At 52.7% G+C, this 26,723-nt stretch overlaps 8 protein-coding genes across 8 annotated transcripts; 4 read left to right on the forward strand and 4 right to left on the reverse strand.

Annotated features, from left to right (window-relative positions):
• Positions 1 to 38: 38 nt before the first annotated feature.
• RER2 (cis-prenyltransferase) lies at positions 39 to 2,735 on the reverse strand (the record flags this gene model as incomplete). The annotated part of the gene is made up of 2 exons (XM_064839993.1): positions 39 to 1,069; positions 1,631 to 2,735. 2 exons carry the CDS (start codon positions 2,733 to 2,735, stop codon positions 39 to 41), a joined length of 2,136 nt encoding a protein of 711 aa, XP_064692314.1.
• A 2,399-nt stretch (positions 2,736 to 5,134) lies between these two features.
• CDC31 (Calcium-binding component of the spindle pole body (SPB) half-bridge) lies at positions 5,135 to 6,030 on the forward strand (the record flags this gene model as incomplete). The annotated part of the gene is made up of 2 exons (XM_064839994.1): positions 5,135 to 5,470; positions 5,548 to 6,030. The coding sequence occupies 2 exons, from the start codon at positions 5,135 to 5,137 to the stop codon at positions 6,028 to 6,030; spliced, it is 819 nt and encodes a 272-aa protein (XP_064692315.1).
• Positions 6,031 to 10,261: 4,231 nt separating this feature from the next.
• Positions 10,262 to 13,804, forward strand: LTS14_007303 (uncharacterized protein; the record flags this gene model as incomplete). The annotated part of the gene is made up of 1 exon (XM_064839995.1): positions 10,262 to 13,804. One exon carries the CDS (start codon positions 10,262 to 10,264, stop codon positions 13,802 to 13,804), a length of 3,543 nt encoding a protein of 1,180 aa, XP_064692316.1.
• A 737-nt stretch (positions 13,805 to 14,541) lies between these two features.
• On the forward strand, positions 14,542 to 16,484 carry LTS14_007304 (uncharacterized protein; the record flags this gene model as incomplete). The annotated part of the gene is made up of 2 exons (XM_064839996.1): positions 14,542 to 15,456; positions 15,570 to 16,484. The coding sequence occupies 2 exons, from the start codon at positions 14,542 to 14,544 to the stop codon at positions 16,482 to 16,484; spliced, it is 1,830 nt and encodes a 609-aa protein (XP_064692317.1).
• Positions 16,485 to 17,739: 1,255 nt separating this feature from the next.
• On the forward strand, positions 17,740 to 20,553 carry LTS14_007305 (uncharacterized protein; the record flags this gene model as incomplete). Its single annotated transcript, XM_064839997.1, has 3 exons — positions 17,740 to 20,167; positions 20,228 to 20,317; positions 20,351 to 20,553. 3 exons carry the CDS (start codon positions 17,740 to 17,742, stop codon positions 20,551 to 20,553), a joined length of 2,721 nt encoding a protein of 906 aa, XP_064692318.1.
• A 787-nt stretch (positions 20,554 to 21,340) lies between these two features.
• LTS14_007306 (uncharacterized protein) lies at positions 21,341 to 21,568 on the reverse strand (the record flags this gene model as incomplete). The annotated part of the gene is made up of 1 exon (XM_064839998.1): positions 21,341 to 21,568. One exon carries the CDS (start codon positions 21,566 to 21,568, stop codon positions 21,341 to 21,343), a length of 228 nt encoding a protein of 75 aa, XP_064692319.1.
• Positions 21,569 to 22,358: 790 nt separating this feature from the next.
• LTS14_007307 (uncharacterized protein) lies at positions 22,359 to 22,852 on the reverse strand (the record flags this gene model as incomplete). Its single annotated transcript, XM_064839999.1, has 3 exons — positions 22,359 to 22,440; positions 22,555 to 22,659; positions 22,725 to 22,852. The coding sequence occupies 3 exons, from the start codon at positions 22,850 to 22,852 to the stop codon at positions 22,359 to 22,361; spliced, it is 315 nt and encodes a 104-aa protein (XP_064692320.1).
• Positions 22,853 to 24,547: 1,695 nt separating this feature from the next.
• On the reverse strand, positions 24,548 to 26,083 carry LTS14_007308 (uncharacterized protein; the record flags this gene model as incomplete). The annotated part of the gene is made up of 1 exon (XM_064840000.1): positions 24,548 to 26,083. The coding sequence occupies one exon, from the start codon at positions 26,081 to 26,083 to the stop codon at positions 24,548 to 24,550; it is 1,536 nt and encodes a 511-aa protein (XP_064692321.1).
• Between the last annotated feature and the right edge of the window lie 640 nt (positions 26,084 to 26,723).

The following is a 26,723-nucleotide window of genomic DNA, read 5'->3' on the forward strand; positions in this document are numbered from 1 at the left end:
ACCGGGACACCTCGCTATCGACCCATAACAGTCTAATTTCACTCCGGCCTCGTAGGCTCCTCCTCACAAACCTTTACAACAACCTTCCCTTTCGTCCTCCCACTCTTCAGATGCGCGAAAGCCTTATCTGCATCTTCAAGCTCAAACTCCTTCTCTATCACAGCCTTCACTTTGCCCTCTTCCATCCACTTCGCGATCTCGGCATAGTGTGTCGGGTTGGTATTTGCGGTCACAAACGTGAATGTCCTTTGCCCACCGCCTAGAACAGAGGGCCAGACCAAGACTTTGAGGAAGTCTATGATGAATGAGATTGAGGGTGTACCGGCGATGGTGACGAAGCGGCCGGTTGTCGGCTTGAGGTACTTGTGGGCATTCCAATAGAGGGCCGGTGTGGCGAACACAGTGTCGACTATCAGGTCATAGTTGTGTCCAGAAGAAGTGAGTTTCTTGAGGATGTCGGTGGTTTTGTAGTCGACCACTTCATCCGCCCCAAGAGATTTGCACAATTCAACGTTCGGGCCCGAACATGTGGTCGTGACGTGGCAGCCTACAGCTTTGGCGATCTGGATCATGAAAGTGCCTGTTCCGCCGCTGCCACCATTAATGAAGACCTTGTCTCCTTTCTTGGCGTAGGGGACGATGCATTGGTAGGCTGTCAAGCCGACAACACCCACACAAGCTGCATCCTTGAGTGACACGTCGTTGGGCACGGGAACACAACCCTCTTTGCCAACGACGATATACTCGCCCAACGCGCCGCAAGAAGGAGGTTCAGTCTTGCCAAACACCAGTTCGCCAGTCTTGAGATGGCCGAGCTTGCTCTCCACCACGATGCCAGAGTAGTCCAGACATGGCGTGGCGGGTTTGCTGAATATGAAGGGAACATTGTCGGCCAGTTTGTAGTCGATCGGGTTCGGACATGCGTAGGCGACCTTCACCAGTGTCTGTCCGGCTCGCAAGGACTTGGCATTCTTGGGTAGTGAGGCCTTGGGGTTGAGCTTGAGGTTTTTGTCGATGCCGCCGTGACTGTAGGTCCACTGGCTGGCGCGCATGTGGTCGGGGACGGCGACTGACATTTTGTTAATCGTATAGTTCAGAGTGCTGATGTGTGGTATGGCGTAAGGTGGTGTTAACATCCATATGTATGCTGCAGCCACAACACAAGGCACGACTTACGTAGATTGTGGAAGCTGTGCTCGTTCAGTGACGCCATGATGAACTCTATTGTGTTGCTGGCCAAGTCCTTGCATGTGAGAGGGATCTAACTTTGAAGCTGTCTCATGAAGTGTGAAGTTTATACAGCCCGTGTGGCGTCAAGTGTGGCGTAAGGATCTGTTTGTTAACACCATATACCCAACGGCTGAACATAGAACACTCGTAGATCAATCAATGTGATGTACTCACGACGGTAGAGTAAGGATCTAGGTAGCGCTGATACTCGTTGACTTGGATTCGCTGCACGAAACAGGAAATCGATATTGTACAGCCATAGGTCACATTGAGAAGTTGGATATCTAGGAACACCACAACACCACGCTTTGCAGACAACAAGATCACCGCCGTGCCACTGCTTCGAAAGAACTACTCGTCCGAGATCACTACAGTACTCGCAATGAATTACCCGCCTTACTCTCTTCTGCTGCCTCTCTCCTTTGCCTCCACTGCCATTCCAGTAGAGTAGGCAAGAACTGATAGAGGTCGAATTCTGGCCACAAGCAGTCGAGGAACTTGATCTCGGTCTCTTCATGGCATTGCCAGAGCATGAAATCTGACAACCTAGACACACCAGACGTGCGTACTAAAAGGTCCAATGGAGGTGCTGGAAATGTGTATGTGTTCTTGTCCAGATGATCTTCTGTCAAGGTCTCTGGGTCTGGATAATGTTGTCGATTCCGCTCTGAGCTCGAGTTGTCACCGGCTAGTGGCTTTAGTGTAGGTGAAGGTGAATGCGAGGTTTGTGAGCTTTCCACTTGGAGCGTCGACGAAGCGTCCAGATCTTGATCAGACATCTCCGAACTATCCACTTCCTGTCCATGATCTAGCAGATCCAACATCCTCTCTTTGTCAGGTTTGTCTTCTTCCGCCACGCTGCTCAATTGTCTCCTTCTTAGATTCCGCAGAACATGAGTCTCACTAAAGCCTCGTTGGCCCCTGGGTCTCTGCGTGGCCGTACTGAACTCTGCCACCGTTTCTCGGATACTCCTGGTAATCTCCTCCCGACTGGTGTATGGGAAACAGACGTTCAACACAGCCTGGTCGTTATGCCTTGTCATTTCCACCGCTCGATCCACTTGCTCCAGCACATCCTCCCGCACGAGACTCTTGTCTCCAAGTATCCGCACAGAAGCTCCATACCGATCAAATAGCTCTCCATGCTGTGACATCTGCACAAGCTTCGTCTTGGCCATATCCATAAGCCCGTCAACCTCGTACTTGCTTCGCTTAAAATTCTCAATGCTGAATGCGTAAATTGTCACGACTTTCACTCCTGACTTGTAGCAGACCTCCAGTATGCGAGCGAGGGCTTCGAAACCTAGGTGGTGGCCTTCCACTGTTTCGAGCTTATGCGTACGAGCGTAACGACGATTGCCGTCCATTACGAAGGCTATATGTTGAGGTATTGGACCGCATTTTAGAGTATTGATCAGAAGTTCGCGGAGCTGATGAAGGGCCCAGTCGACAGGTGGTAGGTTCATGATCCAGCGACGCAGGGAAGCGCCTCGCGTGATTGCCATTGTGTTTCTTTATGTTGATCGTGAACGTGGGTTGGAATCGTGATAATAATGAAGGGTCAGATGACTGTATTTCACGTGGAAGCAGTGAGTGAGCTAGGGATCACTTGTATGGTAGAAGCAGCTGCCTAGCTAGTGGCAAGGCGAATAACATGGTCCGAATCCTTCTTCCAGTCTTCGATGTGTCCTGCCACAGCTGCAACGCAAGCGTTTCTTGACCTCGAAAAACTGAGCCAATGACGACGCTCCGGGCGGCCGCGGCTCGGAGCAAACACGGACCGATGCACCTCAACCACAGCCCTGGTAAGTCCTCAGGAGCATCTGCTCTATCACAGATTTTGTGACACTCTGCATCCCAGACTTGACGACATGCACTTCTATCCAGATTCAGTAAGCTGCGTCAAAGACGGAGCGGTGGGGAAGCTGAAGTGTACGACAGCTGTCCGCATGGTAATAGATGCTTGACCTCCTGACACTTCGTCTAATCGTCTAATACTGTTCTTTCGTGCATCCAATCCTTATTTACACTGCCAAACACCGAGCAGCACCATGAAAGTACGACCTGATCCCAAGTGGGATTCAGTGAGTCCGCCAGAGCACATCCAGAGGATGATGGAGGACATGCCTGTAGATTCCGCAGCCAACATCGACTACAATGATCCCGAGAGCATGTTTCCTGCAATGGATACGGTTACGCGTCCCGGTGGGCCGCCGATGCTTACTATGGGTACTGCGAACGAGGTCGGACGTCAAGCACTCAGACACACAGACGACATCTTCGAGGACTGGGCTACCCTGAACGGCGCTGTACGGCGACATGAGATGACCATTCGGAAGCGCTGAGTTGAGGAAACGAAAGCCTAACGGCTGAAGCTGCTTCCCGCTGCCTGGTCGAACACAATGGCTCCACGCATCGCACAGTCTACGTCGGGTTTCGAAAGGAGACCAAGATGCAGCGACAAGCTGACACTCGACATCGAGATGACTTTTAGTGACCTTACATCAATCAGGAGGACCTTTCGACGTGGAGAACACTGACACCCTTTTTGAACGCACGAGGATTCAACATGCCTAACACGGTTGCCGTTGCAGGCCGCTCACCTGGCATTTGTCTCTACCGCTGTCTTCCCGCCATTCTTGAATGTATACACAATGTACTTCTCAGGAAGAACGAGTACGCAGCACTGTGGCGGGCTGGTCTCTTGGGACGACAACGATCAGGTAATTTAAGACTTTATTAGCCACAAGGCCTCGCAGCCGGGCAATGGTTTGATCTTGCCAGAGTTTAAGGAGAGAATCCTGTCCACATTCAAACTCGACGCTCGCGCCCTGAAAGTCTTCCGTACACTCTTCTACACCCCATATATCTCCGCCACACCCGGTGAAGTACCGCTGACCGACTCTCTGCATGCTATGAGTGCGGTCAGGCTTCCTGGTCGAGAAGCTCTATGGTAGTGAGTGGCAACTTCAGCCGATAAGGTTGGATGCGGCGAGGGGTATACAGGTTCGTGAGCCGCATCGTAATGGGAAGTTGGCTTATAGGACTGCTAGACGGTTTGGTAGGAGGTTGGAGAGGGCTTATGGATGGGGTGGTGGGGGTCTGGTGCGAGGTGATCGCTTACTTGCGTTGATATGATAGATCTAGGATGGGCCAGAGAAGATATATTCAATAGCACACTTTCACTCGCTGGCTAGATTCAATGTATCCGTAGTAGCCTTGGAAGGCAACGTGAGCCGCTGGGATCTTGCCAGATTGACGGAAGTGTAGTCGTTGGCCTTAAGCATAGCATCAATTATATCTAGCTACTCGCAGAATGGTGCTTCCTATTCATCCTCCGGCATCAACACCTTGACCCTTTGGCCACGCTCGTCCACGATGTGCCGCATGACCACGAAGGCGCTCGTATCCCCGGAGCAAAGACTAAGCAGCTACCAGAGAATTGTCACTGTATGGCGTCTGCTATACATCTCTAGAGCAGAACAAGATGGTCTAGATGACGAAGTGTGAAGCATGGTCCGTTGTCATCCGCTCCATCGACCAGCCGAGCCCCAGTGTTCACCGTATAGATTCTAAGATCACGATCGCGGAAAAGCATTCACTTCAGCATGCATGAAGGAGAATCAGGTGAAGCGAGGCGGAAACCAGAGAGAAGGAAGGCACGAAAGATGAGTGCGGAATGAAGCCGTGAACCGCAAAACGCGTCTCACAGCAAGACACGCGCCTCGCCTTCATGTAGTATAGCACAGATACAACAACCATTGCGCCTTGACTCGACTCCACTCATATCGCGCGACGTCTACGACTACAACATCTCGGAGAACACAGCTGCCTGGGACACTGGAGGTGAACATTACCCAAGCGCTCAAGTGTCATCCGCGACTCGAGACAAGGACAGACCACAATGGCAGCATCAACAAGCCACCAACCTTTCGCCCCCTCCAGACCCTACACCTCGGGCCTAGGTCGCACCCCCGGCGCCAACACGTTCGGCACAACACCCTACGGCGGGGGACAAACACCCTTCGGCGCACCGCAACCACAGCAACAGCAACACAACCCGGCCGGAGGACTAGGAGGAGGCACAAGCACAGCAGCAGCCGCGACGCAACAACAACGTGAAGCGCAGCGCCTGGAACGAGAACGACAAGAACGAGCGGAGCGTGAACGACGAGAGGCGGAAGAGAGAGGAATAGTAGAGCAGCTGAGTGAAGAGCAAAGGGAGGAAGTCAACGAAGCTGTGCGTAATCCCATCGGAGCGACCCAGACGACAGGTCTGACTCGGTGAGAGACATTGGCTAATCTGATATCATCCAGTTCTCCCTCTTCGACCTCGACAAAGACGCCCACATAGATTACCACGAACTCAAAGTCGCCCTTAAAGCCCTGGGCTTCGACCTCCCCAAATCCGAAATCCTCACCCTCCTCCAAATCCACGGCGTCCCGGCCTCAATCCTCACCCAACAAAACCCTTCCTCTTCCCATCGCAACCACCCGACCGACCGCGACCGCCCCTCGTTCACAGGTCCCAGCCGCTTACTCCTCGGCCACGCCGCCTTCCAACACATCGCGGCCTCGAAAATCCTCGCGCGGAAACCGGAGGAGGAGATCCTGCGAGCGTTCGAGCTCTTTGATGCGGAGGGGAAGGGGAGGATAGACGTGGAGGATTTGAGGCGGGTGGCGAGGGAACTTGGGGAGGGGTTACAGGAGGAGGAGTTGCAAGCCATGATTGATGAGTTTGATGTGAGAGGGGAGGGCGGGATAGATCGCGAGGGGTTTTTGAGTATTTGCTTGGGATGAGTTCTTGACAGTGCTGGGTGAGGATGAATTGCGGGATTTGGAACAGGGGCGTTTGGATGTGGGATCTCGCGGCTCCAATGGCGTGCGGCGACTATACTTGATGCAGCGTTGGTGTTTCGGCGCTTCGAATTGCTAGGGAATTGTGCTGGCTAGTTTTAGAATGCTAACTTGAACTGATGACTTTGTTCTATCTTGAATACATATTTGTGACTAGCTTGTGTGCGGGAGGCATCTTGTCAGCCGACCGATAAGTGCAAGTTCGCAATGATAGGTAAGGTCGAGTCATGCCAGACGTGCAGGTGATCTGAAACTGCTTGTCAGCAACAGCACTACAACGTGCGCGATGAAATTCGAGTGCAGCGATGTGGTAGGAAGGTATCAGTTTCAAAAGGCCTTGTCAAAGGCCATCTCATCAATGCGAACTTGTCGCTATGTCGACCGTCGTGAGATAATGAAAAATATCATCATTGTGCTTGGATGGGGGAGGAGGAAGGGCCAGTGAATACCTTTCCCAAGCACACCATGATTGTGGAGAAGGAATGCCGTCTTCATGATATGTCGCCCTGAAGAAATCCAACAATAGTGTCTGACAGCGCGTTTAGGCACCTACGGGATGTCAGCACTGTGGTTTGACGCCTTGCATTTTCATAGGAGGATGAGCGCGAGATAGAGGATCAGACTTGGTTAGTCAAATTCGTCTTCGCCACTTGTCACGGCAGCTTGGACATATGCTTGTCATTGAGTTGTGTATCATCTTTGCAGCACGGAAGGTGGGAGGAACACGATACTTACGTCGAATAAAATCGTCGCCCGGCAGAATTGATGGTTTTGGTACACTCAGCTAGTCCTGATATATCTGCAAGACTGGCCCTAATCATGGTCAGCGCATGACCAAGAACGAAGTAGCAAGGTGGAGAAATGATAGTTGTGAATGCTGAAATCAGTTTGGCATGAATGGTTAAATAAAAGATGGTGTCTGCATTGGCCAGGCCAGATCAGACTCGTCATCAAGACCTCATCAGAGCAAGGTGCGGAAGAAGGTTAGGAAAATGTAGACCACGCTTACCGTAATGGCCAGGCAAAGAAGTGTGTCCTGATGGCATGTTGGTCTGGGAACTATTCGAGGTCAGTTCCTGACAATGTGGACTAGATGGAGGAGTAGTGCGAAGAAGAAAGTGAGGATCAGTGGACGAGGTTTTCTAGGCCTGTCACAGAATGGCAAATCGGCTCATGTGGTAATCGGAGCCCAGTGCCGTGTCATCATGTAATGGAGTAGTCGGGTTTATGGGCAGAAGTGATGGCTTACCATAGACCCCAGATGTCTTGATCGAATGAGATCAGCGGCTTCCTACAACATGGAGGTATACCAACCGCGACCGAGTCTCGGAGTAGATGAACTCTGCATGGCTCGAGCCCGTTGGCTAAGCCAGACGAGCGTTGCCTACGATGGGCTCGAGGATGTCCCGTCGTGCTGGAGATGGTACAGACGCTCTTTAAACTGCACACACTCAAGTCAGCCATTGTTTCGGAAATAATCTGAAGACGAATGTTGAGCATAGGAGGATAGATCAGAAATAGCCGTAAGTTGTCACCAGTGACCCGAAGGCCTCAGTCGGTAATTCCATTTTGCGTATAAAAATAATAAATCATCATAACATGTAGCAAAGAGGAAGAGATGCCGAGAACGTACCAAGAGGTCTGGGGGTGGCTTGAGCACCTCTGTGCGGGTCATACATCGTTGCAGCCAATTTGCCAATGGAATGATGGTGGTACCATCTTCACGAGGGAGTGCCGAGCATGCAGCTCTTGAATCTGGAAGTGCTATCAGCGAGCTGTTCTCGGTTTTCACTGTCCGAGGTAGAACTGTTCCAAAGTCAACGTGATCAGACTGACGTAGCAAATGGTATCAATCCTCTTTAGAGAGGTCAAAAACTCTAGTTTGATTGCGGTATTGCTTATATCATCAGGGTAACGGAAGCTCGGGGAGGGTGAGAGCTTTTTTAGGTGAGTGTGACATACCATCTCGTGGAATCGAGGCAAGGCGCGGAAGCCAAGAAGCGGACTCGCAAGCTCAGTCCTGCGCAAGTCGAGTCTCGGGTATGCTTTCCGCGAAATGCGAGGTCGGGCTCCAGTCGAGCAACAAGTGCTGGGTGCTTGTGCTTATGATGTCAAGGTGCTGGAGACACCACAGTCCGAGGGGCGTATTGGACCACATCTCGTCATCCTGGCATCTTTGGGGTCTCCACTGATACCATCATCAGCATGTCGTCGAGGTGCTGTCGGAAAATGCTTTCGTGATCGTGTGTGTACAGAAACGATGTTGGACAGCAGATAGTGGAGTGCACGAAAATAATCTGTTGGAGTACGGAGGACGGGATTAGCCGGCCGCCTAGCTCTATAATGCCAAGCCTTCCGTTGCGGCCAACCCTCCAATAATTACCTTCACGCTCTCGGCACCCGCAAGCAAGACACGAGAGTGCTTGACGACGATATCGTCAGACTCAATTACTTCATCTCGACAGCGATGACCCCAATCGACTCCTGGCCAACCTGATCTGCTGACACATCAGGAAACCGTTCTGCTGGAGACTCATACAGCTCGATGCGCGCATTGCATGCCTACTGGATTTGACATAACACTTCGGGGCAGTCATCATCCATCTGTCTTTACGTTGATTCTGCCTTCACTGGACAGGGTTTACTAAGTATCAGAAAGTCTGTTCGCTCCCACAATTAGATCCGCTGGACCGTCGTCGGTATCCTTCGTCAACTCTACCATTTCTCAGCCTGTACAGCTGTCGATCCTTATGTCAGGCTCGAAGTGTCTGTCAGGAACACTCGCCTGGTACCTCCGACCTGGTATCCAGCTTGAGATTATGTCGATCACGGGCGTCTATCGAGATCAGTCCGCTACCCATGAGCGGCCTGGAGATCAAAAACATTTCGAGTCTAGCTGTCGACTGCACGAGGCAATGCGAATATCCCGCTACATGCATCTCAAGATCGTGTTAATTGTACCTGGTCTGGCTAGTGACTTGCTCTAGAGTGCTCTTACCACCCACCTCTCTGAATGTTAAGCCGTGGAATCCTCCATGACAAGGTCAAGATGACACTGTATGACTCTGCTTGAACTGTATGAGGCAACGTGCTGTCAGTGAGTTACCCTCGTCTGAGCTACTCTGCATGGCCTGCAGTGAATGCCGTTTGAAATACCTCCGTTCCGATTCAACAAGACCCTAATCTCGATACGTTTGTGCTTGATGTCCAGTACAGAGCCAGTAGCTTGTGATGTCCTGATATACAAAAGGTTCATGAGTACATGCGCTTGTGGTCGTCTGCTTGCTTTCCAGATTGGGAGCCAGGATGCAAGAGCTCCCTTCCTTTCCATTTGTTGGTCACGCGATGAACGTTCGAACATCGGTTTAACGATCTATCTTGTTCTAGCATGAAAAAGCTTCTCGCACGCCATCGACGCCATACCAACGGTCAAGAGCTGTCATATCGACTCCACCTGGCAGGTCAGATGGTTGTGAGAACGATATGCCGTAGCTGTCGAAGAGCATAAAGTGCGAGGCAAGCCAGACGATATCACCCCTGATCTGATAGCCTGTCACAAAACATCCCAGTCCAATGGTTTCACGGCTCCACTTCCGGAGCACTCAAAAGCGTCCATGCGGCCTGTCTGGCACATCCAACACAAAACGTTCCCAACACTGATAAGGCCGACGACCACAGACGTTGGAGGGATACACAACATCTCCCTCGCTTACTCGCAGTAGCCCGAACTATTGATTTCCTACCAGTGAGGCTGACTGCTATCGTTCGTGTTGGTAGTAGAGTGAGCGCAGTAAGATTGACATTCCACAACCATCATCATACGGAAGATAGCGGAGCAGCTTCTGTGCTCCGAGGGAAGTGTAGTAACAAGGATTGGCCCGTTCAGCGCGGTACAGAAGCCGTTACACTTTCTGTTGGAGATAGTCGTTGATAGTAGAGTGGAGTCGCGACTGGAATGTTTGGGCATTTGCAGCCGATGTTTTGTCTCGTGTGACGCTCTAATAATCATATGTCTTGTTTGACACTGTTTTGTTCACGAGCGAGCGATGTGTTTTGTACTGTGAATTATTCTGTACATAGTCTGATTGTTGACGAGAAATGGTACTGCTAGTCCGCTATTGGCCGAATCGCTAGTGGCCACCCGAACAGCCCGTCTGGTTGGCTTTCGGCGATCATGGTCACGCTCACATCAGTCCAGCCCTTGAGGCATTCCAGTTCCTCGTTCTCTTCGGAACATCGGCCTTCGGTGGGCTTGCAGAGGACGTATTCTCGCAATATTCAGAATCTGGAGCAGGTGGCGGAGGATCTGAGCCAAGGAGGTAGTGATATTGGGGAAGAAATAAGGAGGATGAACGAGGAGCAGAAGGAGAGGAGTCGGAGGAGTTCGTTGCAGAGTAGTCATCAGGGTGATGTTGCTGTTACTGGGACTGGAGGGTTTGTTGGTGGAAGTGAATTGGAGAGGATGAGGAGTCGGACGAACAGTAATGGTGTTGGAGGGAGCGGAATCGTGGATGTCAACGGAGCAGCGAGATGGGGTGGCTACAGTCCTAACGGCTTCGTCGGATCACCTGCAGGCTCGCAAACATCTGCGAGTGGAAGGTCACATGCTTCGGCGCCACGAAAAGCTTCTGTCGCGAGTTCATCGAGACTTGCTCAGATGGTTGAACCTGTTCAGGAAGGGCGACCACTCGACTCACCATTAGCACCGACTATGTCCGTTCACAGCGCCTCGACTACCGGCAACGAACACTCGCGGGAACCATCTGGAAATTCCTTTGATAGGCAGTACGATCAAATCGCCAGTCAGATCGAGCAACAGCTGGATTACGTGCCGCCCTCTCCTACCAAGCTTGACGACGAAGATGATGAGGTTCCAGACATGCTACTTCGCAAGCCAAGATCACAAGATACATTCGTCGAAGCACAGCTAGCGTTCAAGGACTTCGATGGCGTACACTTCTCCCCCGAAACCGATGAATTTATCGAGCTGGACGAAGACGGCAACGAGATCAGAAGGGTCTCAGCCCGCACTTCTTCTGGTGGAATGTCTATCGCGGCAGCCTCTATGCTTCGCACACCACGAGCACGCCCAATCTCTTACACCCAACCACCACCAGGAGACGGTATGGTATACTACCCTGCTCCTGTCCCGCGAATGCTCAATTTGCCCAAGAGGCTGTCACAACTACCATCTGCAAGCGTCCAAGCGCAAAGGAGATCGCAGGTACTCGGACAAATAGCACCGGCTGCAAGAGCCTCAGCACCATGGATCCCAGCCTTGGACTTCGCAAACGATCCATCCAGAAGCGGAACTCACAGGAGTGACGAATCGACTCACCAGCGCCAGACCTCCGATCCCGTAGCAAGACCAGACTCCGGTCCCCGTAGCCAAGGCTCAGCAACCTTTATCCAGCCAGTGAGCCCGCATGGCGTCCACCCACGCAGCGCTCTCAACCAACGTATGAGCATGCAGAATCTCCAGAACCTACCTCCACAACTCCGCGCCAGCATATTCTTTGATCACCAATCTCAACCTCAAGACGTTCAGGTCAAGAATGAATCCGCTGTAGCCACTCTGGACAGCATATTGGCTGCTTCCGCTACAGCGCCCGTCAGTGCATTCACGGATCATCCATTTGCTGGCGATGTGAGGAAGAGCACGTATGCGCCTGAATTCCAGCAGAAGGTCAGGAAGCGACAGAGCACAGCTACGCTTGGCTCTGTCATGACGACTGCGGCGGAGGTGGAGGCAGACAAGAAAGCTACGAAGGCGAGACGGCGAAGTAGTTTTGGGAATTTGTTGAGGAGAAACAGCAGTGCGATGGAGCTCGATGATCTGGCTGAGAGGAGGAATAGCAGGACGAGTAGCATCTTGCTTGGCGACTATAATGAGGGAGGTAACAGACTGAAGAAGAGGAGGAGCCAGATGAGTCTTGGAGATGAGATGGACAGACATACTGAAGCTGTGAGAACGCCTGGGAACGAGATATCAGAGCCTGATTTTTCGTCTGGACTTATCTCTCGTGCCCACAATGCGAGGGCGGAGGAGGGGGAGGAGCATACAGACGCGTATATGGACAACGCCACGACATCTCGTCCGCCTACGTCGCATAGCCGACGCGTGTTGAGCGACGGCAGGCAGATCGATGAGGACTTCAAGGATGAAGAAACTACAGACGAGGTGCCAGAAGAGGGAGGCGAGGCGACGTACGTCCAACCTTCGACCCTCCTAGCTGAGCTGCAGGTCCGGAAAGCGCAGCAGAAATCGAGGAACAGGACGGCTGCTACACACTATCCGAACGGTATGCATAGCACTCTCCTACAGCTTGATGCTGTAGAAGAGATCACCCGCAACAAACGCAAGAAGACTCGTGTGCCGTTAGCATGGGAAGGCACGGCACAGACGAATGTCGAGGAAGAAGCAAATGACGAGGACGTTCCGCTAGGTATGCTGTTCCAGGGTAAAGATGGCCTGATGAACGGGAAGCGGCAGATGGGAGATGGAAAAGACTGGGATCGGCCACTCGGCCTTATGGAAAAGAGGCAGATGGAGGATTCGGAGCCGCTTTCTTCGAGACGAAACAGAATGCTAGGGCTTCCACCATCATTTGGCAGAGCGGAGCGCGCGCTACAGAAGGCTGGAGCCGCGGGAATGATGGGAGGTAGTCAATTACATCTTGCTGGTCAGCCTGACGAGCCTGCCGAAAAAGACGATGGCGAGGAAGCAGGCGAGACTTTAGCGGACCGCATCAGGAAGCTGAGGACAAAAGATGCTTTGGAGACGGCAATCTCAGACACTGTGCCTAAGACTGGAGAAAGACCACTCAGCACATTCACAGACGACGTCCTCAGTCAATTCGGCCCTCTTGATGGTGCTGCAGGTGCAGGCAGTAAACCCGGAAGCAAGCCAGGCAGTAGAGGTAAAGATATTGCGACCACTGCGGCAGCTGTTGAGGAGCAAGCTGTAGCCGGTGCCGAGCCAGAGCAGGAAGCAGAGGCAGAAGAAGAGACACTTGGTCAACGTCGTGCCCGCCTCCAACGCGCAAAGGATGTCGAAGCCCGATCAGGCTTGAACAAACTCCTGGCTTCCAACCCTGTAGGCACACGAGCAGCGGCTAAGATGCACGTCCCAGTCGAGGGAACACTTCTCCACTCCTCCGCTGTCGCGCAAGCCAAGCAAAGGAATGATATCCTCCGAACCAACGTCCGGAGCTCGAGCTACTATGGTCTTGAGAGACCTTTGGTCGAGACAGGACGGCCTGGTATTGGTGTGCTCGGAGGTGCGGATAGGGTGGGAAGCCACGCTGGTCTCCTAGGCATGCAAGGGAGTAGCGGCGCGCGAGCTCCTAGTGGTGGCTTCGCAAATGGGGTGTACAACAATGGCCTCGGCGGCGTCTATAGCCCATCAACTATGCAGACGAGCTATTCTACACCTGGTTTTGGCATGCCCATGGGTCAGCAGGGAGGATATTTCGCTTCGCCTACGGCTGGAATGGTGGGGTATGGGATGCCGCAGTATCAGCAACAGGGGGTGATGAACCCCATGGCCGCTTATCAGCAGCCTATGGGAGGCTATGGGGCTGGCGTGCCTGCTATGACTGCTTATGGATATGGCATGCCTGGGCAGTATGGCGTGCCGGGCGGTATGATGGATGAGGGGCTAGACAAGCAGAAGAGGGAAGGGATTGATGCTTGGAGGATGAGCGTTATGCATTGAGTAGGTAGTCATGTCTGGATGTATACCGATGCATTGGATGGAGTTGGTTGTTGATGTCGCGAAAGGCAAAGTGGCATAATTGCATGGCGAGGGCGTTCTCGCTGGGCGTACAGATGATCATGTATAGAACCCGGAGAGTGCTGTAGGATAAGGCGAGGAGTGCATATGTATGACTCGGACTTCGTCTTACCTCTTCTTACATGATCGTGGCCCTGACTACGTCACGGTGCGGCGCTTTGGACGCCCGGTAATGCGCTTCGCTTCGCTTCACTCCAGGAAATGCTCCTTTCTACTGCTGGCCATTCAAAGATACCCTGTGACTGCAGTGGGCATGCCGGCTGGGTGGGGGTTTGTGCAATTACTGGTGGACCATACACGATGATCGACTTTCCTCCCTAAATCGTAGGCTAGCGTACTAAATCTAAGCTCCATTCATACGGTATGCAAGGACCCGGCATAGGATGAACCAACGCAAAGTGCTTCGTGGACCGCTACAGCGACGCCACCGGCCCGGCCACAGCTATGTAGCATCCGAGACTGCTTGCAGCGACAACGAAGGCAAAACAATCGCACGATGCCCCTGGCCATGCTCACATCACGAACATACTTTTGCAGGTGCAAGCAGGATTTTCGTCGACGAAGTCGTCGCTGCCAGTGCAGGCGGCTGCAAATGTTGTGCTCTTCTACTACAATTGCTTACTTCGGTCTGCTACTGCAAGCTTCAAGACGGATCTCAGATGCAGTCGAGTGATGGCGGAGACCATGCTTGGTACGGCGCCACGGTGTTCAGCTCAAACGATCGGACGGATCGTCACTCCTCGTGGGCTTGCGCAGAGGGCACCCTAGAAGAAGTCCAGTTCCGCGTCAAGCCTGGCGTGGAGATAGCGTCCTACGATATAGCAGATTGGCTAGGTGTCTTGCAATCGTTCCCACTCGATCAGGACTTGGGCGAGCACAGCACCACGTTGACACTAGATGTAGCTGCAAGATACCGGTCATGGCTTGTGGACTGCGAGTCGCAGCACGCACTCTGCAATGCACCGGCAAACGGAGTCCGACCAGCTCGTCTCCTCGAAGTGACGGGGACGTCCGACGAGCACATTCAACTCGTGCCCGGTCACTTGGTGGACGAAGGCTACGTCGCTCTTTCTTACTGCTGGGGCAAGGCTGAGATCCCGATCCTTACGAAGGCAAGATTACAGGACTCAAAGCTGTTGCCTCGCATCAAGGATTTGCCGCTTTTGTATCGGGGTGTCATGCGGCTTCTAAGCGTGATGCAGATACGCCATCTCTGGATCGACTCTTTATGTATTGTTCAAGACGACGACGAACATCGTGATCGCGAGATACGTGGGATGGGATCCATCTACGGCAATGCGCGTTTCGTCATCGTGGCCGCCATGGGTCACAGCCCATACGAGGGCCTATTCGAGCCTCGCTCATCTCGCGGCTTGGGTCACATGTGGTACGATTGCCTCATTAGCGACGCAGAGGAGCCGTTTGTCCAGATCCGGAGGACGCCTCTACATGGGCTCGGACGCTCCTCCGACTTCAGATCGCCGCCTCTCGCCGAGCCAGTGTCGCAGCGCTCGTGGACCTTCCAGGAACGACTCATGGCGCGCCGGTGCCTCACTTTCACCTCTCACGAGACCGTATGGCAGTGTCGGCAAGGAGTGCGCTGTGATGCACCACGCCGGCCCATAGACAAGCAGAAGATATCTCTATCTACAACACACGAGGCTACCGGACGGGGATTTCTTTACAGCCTATCGTCCTCGACGGCAGTCCGATTCAACAATGGTTCGAAAGTCCGGAGGTGGCCGAGCTATTCTGGTGGCGTGCTGTGAAGGAATACGCCGGCAGGTCAATAAGTAAGCCTGCAGACTATCTCCCTGCGATATCAACACTTGCGGCTGTTGTGTGCCAAGCGACACAGCGTCCATATCTGGCCGGCCATCTGGATACCGACCGACTTATCGAGCAGTTATGTTGGGAGATTGACACACGGACCAAGCTCTACTGGCCAACAGAACACGGCTATGTAGCACCGTCCTGGAGCTGGGCTTCTAGCAATGCAAGCATAATCCACACCGGCGTTTACGAGCTACGGGGTCCAGGCGACACACCATCCGCTCAAGTCACATCCGCAGAATGCGTAGCCGGAACCACGAATTCGTTTGGTGCTGTGAAAAGTGGTCACATCGTCCTAAGAGCCCGAGTCTGTGCTGTCATGCTTCACGTTCAAGGAGAGCGGCATCAGACGATGTTGACACAAGCCGACCCTATATTGCAGGACGGTGGCAGGAACCACATGACAGCAGTTGGTCCGACCCTCACCACCCTGGAAGTCATGGGTCAGAGTGGTCGTCTGGTTCTCGATGGCTCTGTTGCTGAAGTCACGTCAGCTGGCTCTCCTGTCGCAACGCTGCAGATTCGCATCCCCGCTTCCGATGTCGTAGACGAAGAGGCCATATCGACATCGCGATGCGGCGAAGTGTTTCTGCTCGAGGTGTTCCGTAGAAAGAAATTCCTTGTGGTAGCGAGGTCTGTTTGCAATCCGGATGCCTTTGTGCGACTAGGTATGCTTCATTATGGCGAGAAAAACGACCGCTACGAGGCTAGCCGATGGGTAGACGCTACGGACAAAGCATGTGAGTGGCAGGAGATGAAGCTTGTGTAGAGCGCCGAAGCAAGGAATAACAGCTGTACCCATGCTTGTACTTCACCGCCGGTATGATGCTTTGTCGGCCGCAATAGGCAAAATGTAGGCGCTCGAGCTCGCCGTATCCAGATGACCTCCGATCATGCTACAGACCATTGCGCGAGCATATACGGAGACCTTTGGCGGGGGATAGTGTTCGTTCATCGTGGAGACTTGTACGAGCAGTTTATATCACGGGACAACCGTGGTTACAGCCTTCACCTGATGCGAAGCTGTCGTCGGCAGGGCCAGCAGAAACACCGAAGCATGAAAGGACGTGAGACATATTTATGAGGTCGGTGTCAGCCGCCGCGTGCAGGCAAGGTGGCGGTAGCGTGACACGCACAGCTCGAAGCCATTGGCGCTGAGTCAACTCGTGATGTCTCTGGCGGTTGCACGTGTTGGTCGTGCACGCTCTCGGCGCCTGAGCATTGGATGTGCTTGAAAGTGGGAAATAATGGATAGGTTGATGCTGCTCTGTACAGCCGGCTACTACTGTCGGTGCTACCCTACTTCCAAATGGGTCAGAGCTATTCAATTATTATGGAGCACTGTCGATGATCGTCGAAGAGGCATGTATGGCGTGCATTGTTGTCATGCATGTCAAGATCCAACCAGTTCCGCCGAAGAAGATCTCTTGCGTCTTGCACTCTCACCGCCCGCTGTGTCGCGAGTCGAGCCGCACGCCAAATGGCGTGGTCGAAAAGTCGCCCCACTTCTCACTCGGAAACAGGGTCTCGTGGTGTGCAGGTGGGAGGCACGAAGAGTGGTACATCCCATTCGTTCAGCGAGGGTTGATACACGATCGCGCACGTTTGTTGACACTGGCTATGCTGGCTGACAGGCATAACATTGTATATAGTGCAAATTCGCACTGATACCGACTCTTGAAGCCTTCATGTTGCGGTCGCACTACGCTGCATGATAAGCGCTAAGACTAGTTTTCGCCGGCCCGCAGTCTTCACCGCTCTCTCCTCTGCCCCACTTCACACACACACATCTCCCACAGCCCGACCTGGGCAGGATGTGGGCTTCGTCTTTCCTTGATGCTCTCACCACCCTACTCACCGACCTCATCACCTCCTGTGCGGTGAAGGCGCTGCGCCATCCCCACCGCGACCTAATTCTCGCTATCGAAACCACCCTGCACTTCCCTTTAGCCTTTGCGAAGAGACGAAGATCGCAGTCAGCAGCATACCGTATTTGATTACTGTATCGCCTATGCACCGCAGCCATGGACCAGATTCCCTACGACGACCAGCTGCTCAGCTTCGAGACGGGAGATTACCAGCAGCCTCAGCAGCGCACCGCATCCTACCCGATCTCCTACCTGGACCAGCCTATTCACCACGCCTCGAGTAATCACCACCAACATCACCACAACCCTCACCCGCACCACCATCAGCAACACCAGGCTACCTGGCCGCCGATGACCCTCGAGGACATGTCCCAACCGCACCACAATAACATGTATATGCCTCCTACTCAGAATCAACAGCATGTACAGCAGCCTCATCAGCATGTTTCGAGGCCAGCAAGTAGCCAGACCCAGCAGCCTATGACCATGCAAATGGGTGATTTGGATCCGACATACTTTGGTCTTCTGCCAAGTGACTGGCAAATGCAACTACAGCAGGTAGCACAAGCACAACAGGCGCAACAGCAGCAACATCAGCAGCAATACACTGCCCAGGCTAGCACCCCGCTGAACCTGAACACCTATGCACAGACATCGTTCGGCGCTCAACTCCAGGCATCGCCAGTTGACTTCATGCCTATTACATCGGCAGGCAACTATGCTGTCACTGCTGGTATGGATCCGTCCAACTTCATCGCCATGGCTGGACCTATGGAGTCAATGAATACACTCGTGTACCCACTTAATGACTATCAGAACGACAATGCCTTCGCCATGACACTGAATCAAGCAGCACTAAACCAACACGCGGCTGAGTCCGTGCACTCGAGCATACCTGGCAGCTCACCGACCGGCACTATTCTCGAGATTCAGTCCGTGTCAGATAACGAATGGTCAATGGTCAACTTCAACCCGAACAGACAATCCATCGACTCCTTCGCCGGTACCGTCTCAAATCCTAGCCAGAGTCTACACATCAGGACCAGCTCTGACTCATCGTCATCAGATGATCCGGGCTCAGCTGAGTTGTCAGGCAGTTATGAGGAGATACCGCCTTGGCCACTCCACTCACCGCATGACTTCCACGGCACAGAATGGCTCGACGCGCAATATGTACAACATGCTCATGGCCTTCCCGTACCTGCTCAACAACAGTACACCTCGCCCACTTCATCGCACCCTGTCAGCCCGATTACCGCCATGGCATCAGGATACCGCTCTTCTGGCTCAACGTCAACTTCGCCTACGTCATCTGGTCCTCTCTCACCGCCACTTCGACGACGCAAGTCACCCGTCGACAATAATGGCAAGACTACCAAAGCTGTCATCAAGAAGGTAGCGCACAGCACACGCAAGGATGCTACCACTGAGAAAAAGGTCGGCCGAAGACGTGGTCCTCTCCGACCAGAGCAGCGCCAGCAAGCCCACGAGATCCGCAAACTTCGTGCTTGCCTAAGATGCAAGTTCTTGAAGAAAACTTGCGACAAGGGTGAACCGTGTGGTGGCTGCCGACCAAGCCATGCCAGGTTATGGCAAGTGCCTTGTACACGCATGGACATCAAGGACATTGGCTACTTCATGAAGGACTGGAAGGCGGATTACGAACGCCATGTCAGCCTCGGCTTTTCCGTTGGCAACATCAAAGGCTTCAGTAGCAGTGAGCGTACACTGTACATCACTCACGGCTATGGCCATTACCTTCCCATCAACGCACGCGAGGTCTTCGTTCGCGATGACAAGTGCTTCGGTGTCGACTGGATCGAGGCCGCTCCTGGCACACCAAAGTCTTTCGAGCTCAACACCGCCAAATTGTCCGCTGGTATGGAAGGTGTCAGCACCAGTCTCCTATCCGAGTACCTTGACCGTCATCTTGATAATGGCTTCGAGTCCTTCGTTGACGAGTACTTTGAGGGAACAAAATTCATCACCGAGATCCTAAAGACAGCCTACCGCTACAACCTCAAGGCCAACACGCCATCTGTGCGCAAGGCACTCAAGCTTGTACTTGCTTACAACCTTACACTCCACGTGACTATGGTTGAAGGTCTGTCAGAAGAGGAGCAGCTACCCGGCAAGGTTGAGGACTCTGAGTCCAGGTTCGCCGGCAAGACTGTCGCGCCCGTCATGATCAACTTCCAGGTCAAGTGCGCGCTAGCTGACATGTGGCGAGAGCTGCAGAAGGACATCCTTGAGGAACTGTCATCACTATACAGCTCCGTGTACTCTGGTGACAAGCTCAAGAACTGGCCAACCATCTTCATGCTGGCTGCCATCCTACTTGCGATCTGGGAGGAGATGCAATTCGATTGCCACTACCGCGTACCGGACGAGAAGGCTGTCAACAAATTCTGTGAAGATATGGAGACCACACCTGTGGGTGTCATTGTCGGTCTGTTCCAGGCTATCTCCACCAAGCTGCCTGGTCTTCAGGAGTGGGATACTAGGAAGCATCATCACCTTCTCAATTCGGATGTGGCGGTTTGCGAGGCGCTGACTGAAGTCAAGGGGCATATTAACAAGCACGGTGAGTCGATCTGTTACTTGATCTGCCTCAGTAATGAATGTATACTGATTACTTCCACAGAGAAATACCTAAGGGAGCGCTCGACGGCCAAATTCGACCGCGATGACTTCGACTCCTTGAGCAACAAGTTCCTGAGCAAGCTCGTCATCCGTGCGAACTAGGGGTCCGCTATCAGGTATGAAGTGCTTGACGACAGTAACACGAATGAGAGATGCGAAGGCACTTGTGCCGAGCACACCGATAATCATGATCACGATCAACATAACCCGACACATGAGTACAAGAACGAAGACGAAGTATCAGAACACGAAGACGAGGAAGACGACGATGCGAAGCTGCCACCGCTATCCGATGCGCATATTGCTGCCGCATGGCTGAAGGCATGAGTCTACACGATCTACCAGAGATATACACGAAGTACGAAAGCGCGAAGACGCAATGACGAAGAAGACCAGAACAGCAACCATTTCCTTTTGTAATCACACTACACTCTACATCGCTCACATGAACGAGCGACACACAATATCGAAACACAACGCAGCTACTTTCCGAGACCCAGAGTCACGGCTGCCACGACAAAACGATACACGTACTTCACGAACGACGATCGCGCAAATCACGGCCTTGGTCTTGACCTTATGCTTTTCACGATACCATTACTGCGTGGCGTGTGGCGCAAGAATGATGATTTACAGCAACGATGTTTCAGACCGATGGGTGGCGATTTGCTTTTTGGAGATTTGAATGCGGGTTTGCGAAGCACTTTTTATGATGATGTATGGTGTTATATGTTTTGACAGATGGCATGGAAAGAATGCATGGATGGACGAATGATGGTGTACATGTTGAGGATTTTTGTTGATATTTGAGCTTGCTGGCCAGAATGATGACGGTGGGTAGGGAGATATGCTCGGCGCTGTTATGCGTTCGTTGTTCGTGGCTATGAGGATGAGGCGATGTGTGTGGATGAGGTACATGTAGCTATCACGTCTTCGAATTGATCATCCCATCTTGTGCCATACCCGTGACGCCTCTTTGAGAGCGTCTTGAGCGTCACTAAGAATTGTCCGAATCTGTCACACCACCAATGTCCCTGTGATGCGGCGGAGAACCCTTGTGGTGTACTCCGCCTGCTACACCCTACGTGAAATACGATAATCTCTACACCGCCTTCTACACCGGCTCTGATACCATGGTCTTCTGCTGGGCTACACTGGAGTCGAGAATTTCGTCGAGAAGCAGGAGTTCGATACTGCCATCTGCTCTGATAGTCACCTTCCTACAGGATGTGACAGGGCTGGAGGAAGGCGAGCCCATCTTCTCCTGGCTGCGGATGGTATGGAGAGCCCACAACTCACCATCAGCCATGGCAGCGAGCACGGCGGCGGAGTGCTTGGTCATCGTGCTTTCGGAATTGGCTTGGAGTGTGAGTGCATGTGTCGAGGGATTGGTTCGGACGGCTGGAAATGTGGGAAAGTCTGAAGATATGGAGATATTGATGTAGAAATTGTGGATGATGGGCGATAGGGCATTATCTAGGCTGCTATGGCGGGATAATACCCCTTACGACTGATGCACGTGCTACAGCAGTTGCAATTTGGAGACAGGGATAGGTCTTAGGTCTGTTGACCCTATGATGTTGAAGTATGGGATCCGGCCAGCAGTGTTTCTTTGTCTCATCTCGTGGTGCAGTGTAACTCATCTACCAGAGTGATCAACGCTTGTCAGGCGATGAGAAGAATCGAAAGAGGCAGTTCGCAACACGCCTTGAGCCTGCTCAAAGCTCTCGGAAGCAAGTATGGCAAGATCATGGTTCTTCCTCCTCCACTGGATCTAAAGATGCCGTCCAGCGCAAGCTAGAGGGATGTAACAGGGCCCGAGCTAAGCCTTTGAATGTGGCGTCTGTAGTTGCGGCGACATTTGGTAGTCGGAAGACTTTGCGGCATTGAAGATGGTCCAGTACTGGCACTGGTTATTGCCTGGAATCGAGGTCACTCGTTGTCAGTCTCGTTCTGTTCGAGTCTGCTTAATGGATCATGGTATGCGCAACCGTACACGGTGCTTGCTACCATTGAGTGATCGCATAGGTGTCTAGGGTATCTGTGCCTTGACCGCGAGAAAGGTGGGTCGGCTTACCATATTTTCGTGATCCGGTACCTAAAGGATCCGAAGACTGAGCGCAGATCTCGTACTACATGCCGACGATCACAGTCAGCCCGCTCTGCTCCTGATGATCGCTTGTCCTTCCTTCGGTCATACAAGCAGAGGCAAGACTTACGAATTGTGAGAAACAATACTCTTGTGGAACCCACTGCGGCCTAGTAAAGTTGGTCAGATTGATGCATCTCATGCACACACATCCAGACTTCACTTACTGCCGCACTTACGGATTACAGTTACCGAGAATCTTTATCCATGTTATACCCGTGGGTCCCTGATGGCCCTGGCCTGCCCAGTCGCTTGGAACCACGCCGTCGGTCTTTTGACAGAATCTGAATAGCGAATAGGCAAATCAGTAGATGAACCTGGTTCGTAAGCACCATCTCTAGCAACGTACTGGCCAATGGCATTGATGACAGCTGGAGCCTTGTTTGCACATGCGTCGAAGTTTGATGGTCCGTAGCTTGCTGTTGCAGGAGTAGTCGAGGCTAGAATAAGCCCGAGAATAGTGCTAATGTACCGCATCGTGGCGAGGGCGTGCAGTTACGTCTGTATTGTACCACTTGACAATCCCTCGCTTGACGAGTAGGAGTTTTGACTACTATGTTGGTGATAGAATTGGGTACGACGATCGGAGCAGGTTTCTTTATTTGGTATTGACGTAAATCTCTTTGTTCTGGTGTCTGGGACAGTCGACTGCTTGCGCAAGAGACCAGACTGTCTGGCCGAGACAAAGAGAATCTAGGTGAACGCCATGCACGTAAGCAAGTGCTGTATGCAAGTATGCCATACCTTACCAAGACCGTCTTGTTCTCCCGGGCGTTGATGCATCCTGGCGTCGGAAAGACCGGACTTCTGGCAGTCTTTCATGAGTCTCCTCAGCCATGCGTGGTGCGGTCTGGCTACAAAATCAAGGCCCATACCATAGTGGTCGTTCAGCAGTGAGGAATCTGTGCTGCTGATCATTCCCATTGCGCACCAGTGATTCGTTACAGTACTTTACACATATATCTTGCGAAGCCCAGTATACATTCTGGATCATAGACCGGAAAAGACCACTTTCCTTGTTTCCATTCCATGCGAAGTTGCAGACTATCTATCTCACATACCCGGTGGCTCCGGGCCAGTAAAGAGATTATCGATCGTCCATGTCTGACATCCACCAGTCCCTAAAGAAGAAGCGTTCTGTCAGTCCTCGATCCGTGCATGATCTTATCAGTCGAGCCACGACAAATTATTGGATGGTGTGCTCTTTTCGGAATGTGCGACGAGCAGCAATCACCCTTTGAAAAATAGTGGAAGGCATGACTCACCGTAACGATTCCAGCCAGCACCTTTGGGGTTAGGCGCAAAGGCACAAATATCGTACTACTAGCACAGTCAGCCTCTCGTTCACGACTACAGGCTCTGAACACCTGCAATGACAATTGCGAGAAGACTTACGAACTGCGAGAAGCAGTATTCCTGCGGCACCCATTGCTGAGATCTACAGTCAGTCTCCGTCCACTTCCCACGTTATAGTCCCTGCCACGCGCTTGACTTACAGGTGGATCGCACGTCCCTGTGATCTTGATATGCGTACTAGGATAGAGGCCGTCATGCCCGCCGCCAGCATAATCGCTGGGTACGACTATGTCCTGCTTCTGACAAAACCTGAAAGTGAGAGAAGGAGATGTCAGTCTCTGTGGTTGGAGACAGATAAGCTGATGACGAGGACCACGTACTGGCCGATCGCGTTCATTATGCTCGCGGAGCGCTTGCCACATTGGTTGCTGGTCGATTCGCATGCTGTGAGCCCGAAGAAGATCGGGACAACGGCGGGGGTGTACCTCATCGTAACGGCTCGATGCGTTGCAAGTCAGGTCTACGGTGAAGTGTGAGCGTCAAGGGAAGGGTCTCCGGTTGTCGACTGGGTATTCGATGTATTGCGACGGCACATGGCTGGATGCTGGGCTGATTGTCCTCTCTTCGCGCCTCAGGTACAATTCTTTGTTGTGCAGTGGATGCTGACCACGACTGGCGCTGCCGGATGCGACCTCTTTTGGACAAAGGAATTGTGTGGACACCGCCAGAGCGGAAGTCGTCAATTTGCATTCCAGCTTCGCATGGCACGCTTCGCAGCGATCGCTTTGGGCTGGTATGTTGTTGTCATATGTATGAGGTCATCTGACAGCTCAAAAGGACGTGTGAAATCGCATTAGCATCTCCAAGAGCTTCAGCTTATGTCGTCTCACTCCGGTGCACGTTACCATGTAGCGTTGCCCCCAGCCTGCCCCGTCCCACACCCAACGACATCGCAAAGGGGACAGCCACCCAAGCAACCACAGCCTGGAAGATGAGACCTCGGATCAGACTCTCTTGTGGCTGGCCACTCCATCCACCCTTCAAAGCGTCCATGATAATGATGAACACCGCTCCCAACAGCTGTCCACCCGTCCAACAAATTGTACTCGTAATCTCCGGGCTCACAGGATGCGTGACAATAACCAGATACTCCAGCGCACAAGGTAGTAGAGAAAATGACGTAGCGCCTAATATTGAGCAAACGATGTATGGCCCTACTACGTTTCGTGTTCCAGGCATGAAGATCAGGACTAAGTAGCCAGCCGCGATGAGTGGCACGATACTCTTTATCGTGGCGAGGTAGGCTTTCGTGCGGTCTACTATCGGACTCACAACAGCGGAGGCTATCAGACCGACTACTATGAGCAAGCCGCCTGCTATTCCTGCTTCAGTCTCCGAAAAGCCGTAGGGCTCGAAAGTCTGGTTAATAAGGCTGGAGAAGGCGTTGAAGAAGCCGACGTAGATACTGAAAGCCACAAATAGCAGCCAGAATGACACATTCTTGGGCAGGACTCGAAGCGCTTCGCGAAGATCCAGCTTCTCCTCGGCGGCGAAAGCGGAGGGCGGACTGGGCGGTCCAGCCGGGATGAACGGAGCCGGTAAGCAAGCAATAGTCGATAGAATAGAAGTATACAGCACCATGTTCGGAATTCCAGCACCCACTTTCGAAGGGTCAACCCAAAGCGGTCCAATAAGCTGCCCCAATGCCGCCCCAAAGGGATTCGCCAGTGACGCAATAGCCGTAGCAGTCACACGCCCAGTATCAGAGAACCAAAGATTACTATATCTTGTCGGTGCCGCCAGGACAAAAGGCTGCGCAAATCCTATCAAGATCTGGCCGAACATCACGACTCCGAATCGTCCATGTCCGTGTCTGAGGTCTCGAGTCCCAGCATACCGGATCCAATTCCCAAGGAGGACGAGGGTGGAGGCGACTAGAATACTGCGTCTGGGCCCGCCGGTGTGGAGGGTGTAGATTACAAGCGGGGAGACGACGATGAAGGCGAAGAGGAAGCCGGTGGAGAGCCAATTTATGGAGGTTTCTGGGACGCCGAAGTAGGTGGCGCTGGTTGAGGAGACGGCGGCGAAGGTCAGCCAGTCCCAGCTTACTACTATGTTCAGGAGGACGAGTTGGGCTAGACCGACGAAGCGGCGACGGTAGGTGCGGTACTGGATTTGTGGTGTGGTCTCGTGGTCGTTGGGTAATGGTGAGGTCTCATTATCGCGATTCGGGATTAGACCGTCAAGACTGTCGTGGTTTGTCGGTATAGTGGTTACATTAGTGGCTTGTGGCGACACGTTGCTCATGCCAAAACTGTCGTTCGTTCGTGTTCGCTCCATCCTGTTTGGCCGGCTCTGATCCTCACCGTCTTCTCCGTCGGCTTGAGGGAGACGGTCGTATTTCATACGCATGCTTAGATTGGTATCACGAAACGAAGTGCATGGTTACGCGAGAGGGGTACAGGTCGTTGCTCGCATAGACAGGCACAACAGGTACAGTGGCGGCAGAACCGGCGGTTGTTTGCGACGACGACTTCCGTCTTGGCGGGTCGCTGCCGACCGCATGGGGGCCACAATGTGCTTCGTAAAATACGCGTCTATGGTCACATTCTCGATGATAAAGTAGATCACCGAAAGGTCTCCATATGGCAGACGAAGGAGATGGCGCCATTAGTCGAACGGAAGGAATCTCTTCTGGATGGTGTCTACGATGAGAAGGATTGATATGTGGTGCTTCGGCTTCGGCGTAGGGGTGCGATTGGTGGGTGACATGAACGACTGTGTCTATGGATTGGGCATGCTGAGCTCGAGACTTCCGATCACATTTGTGAATGGCACTCGACCAAGTCTAACAGGAATCATTCGACTAGAAATGATCAGTCCATCATTCGCATTGCCATGTCTGCCTTCGGGTAATGTGTTAATCCGCTCCGAAAGTCAAGATGTCGCTTAGTTAATAATAATCGATGCGTTCACATGCAAGCAACTATCTCGAAGGCTCCATCTTGCGCCACACCACCTTGGCTTACCTGCCTCTTTACCTTCATCAAAG

The sequence above is a fragment of the Recurvomyces mirabilis genome (assembly GCF_035927965.1).
Source record: "Recurvomyces mirabilis strain CCFEE 5264 chromosome Unknown scaffold_20, whole genome shotgun sequence".
NCBI lineage: Eukaryota > Fungi > Ascomycota > Dothideomycetes > Mycosphaerellales > Teratosphaeriaceae > Recurvomyces > Recurvomyces mirabilis.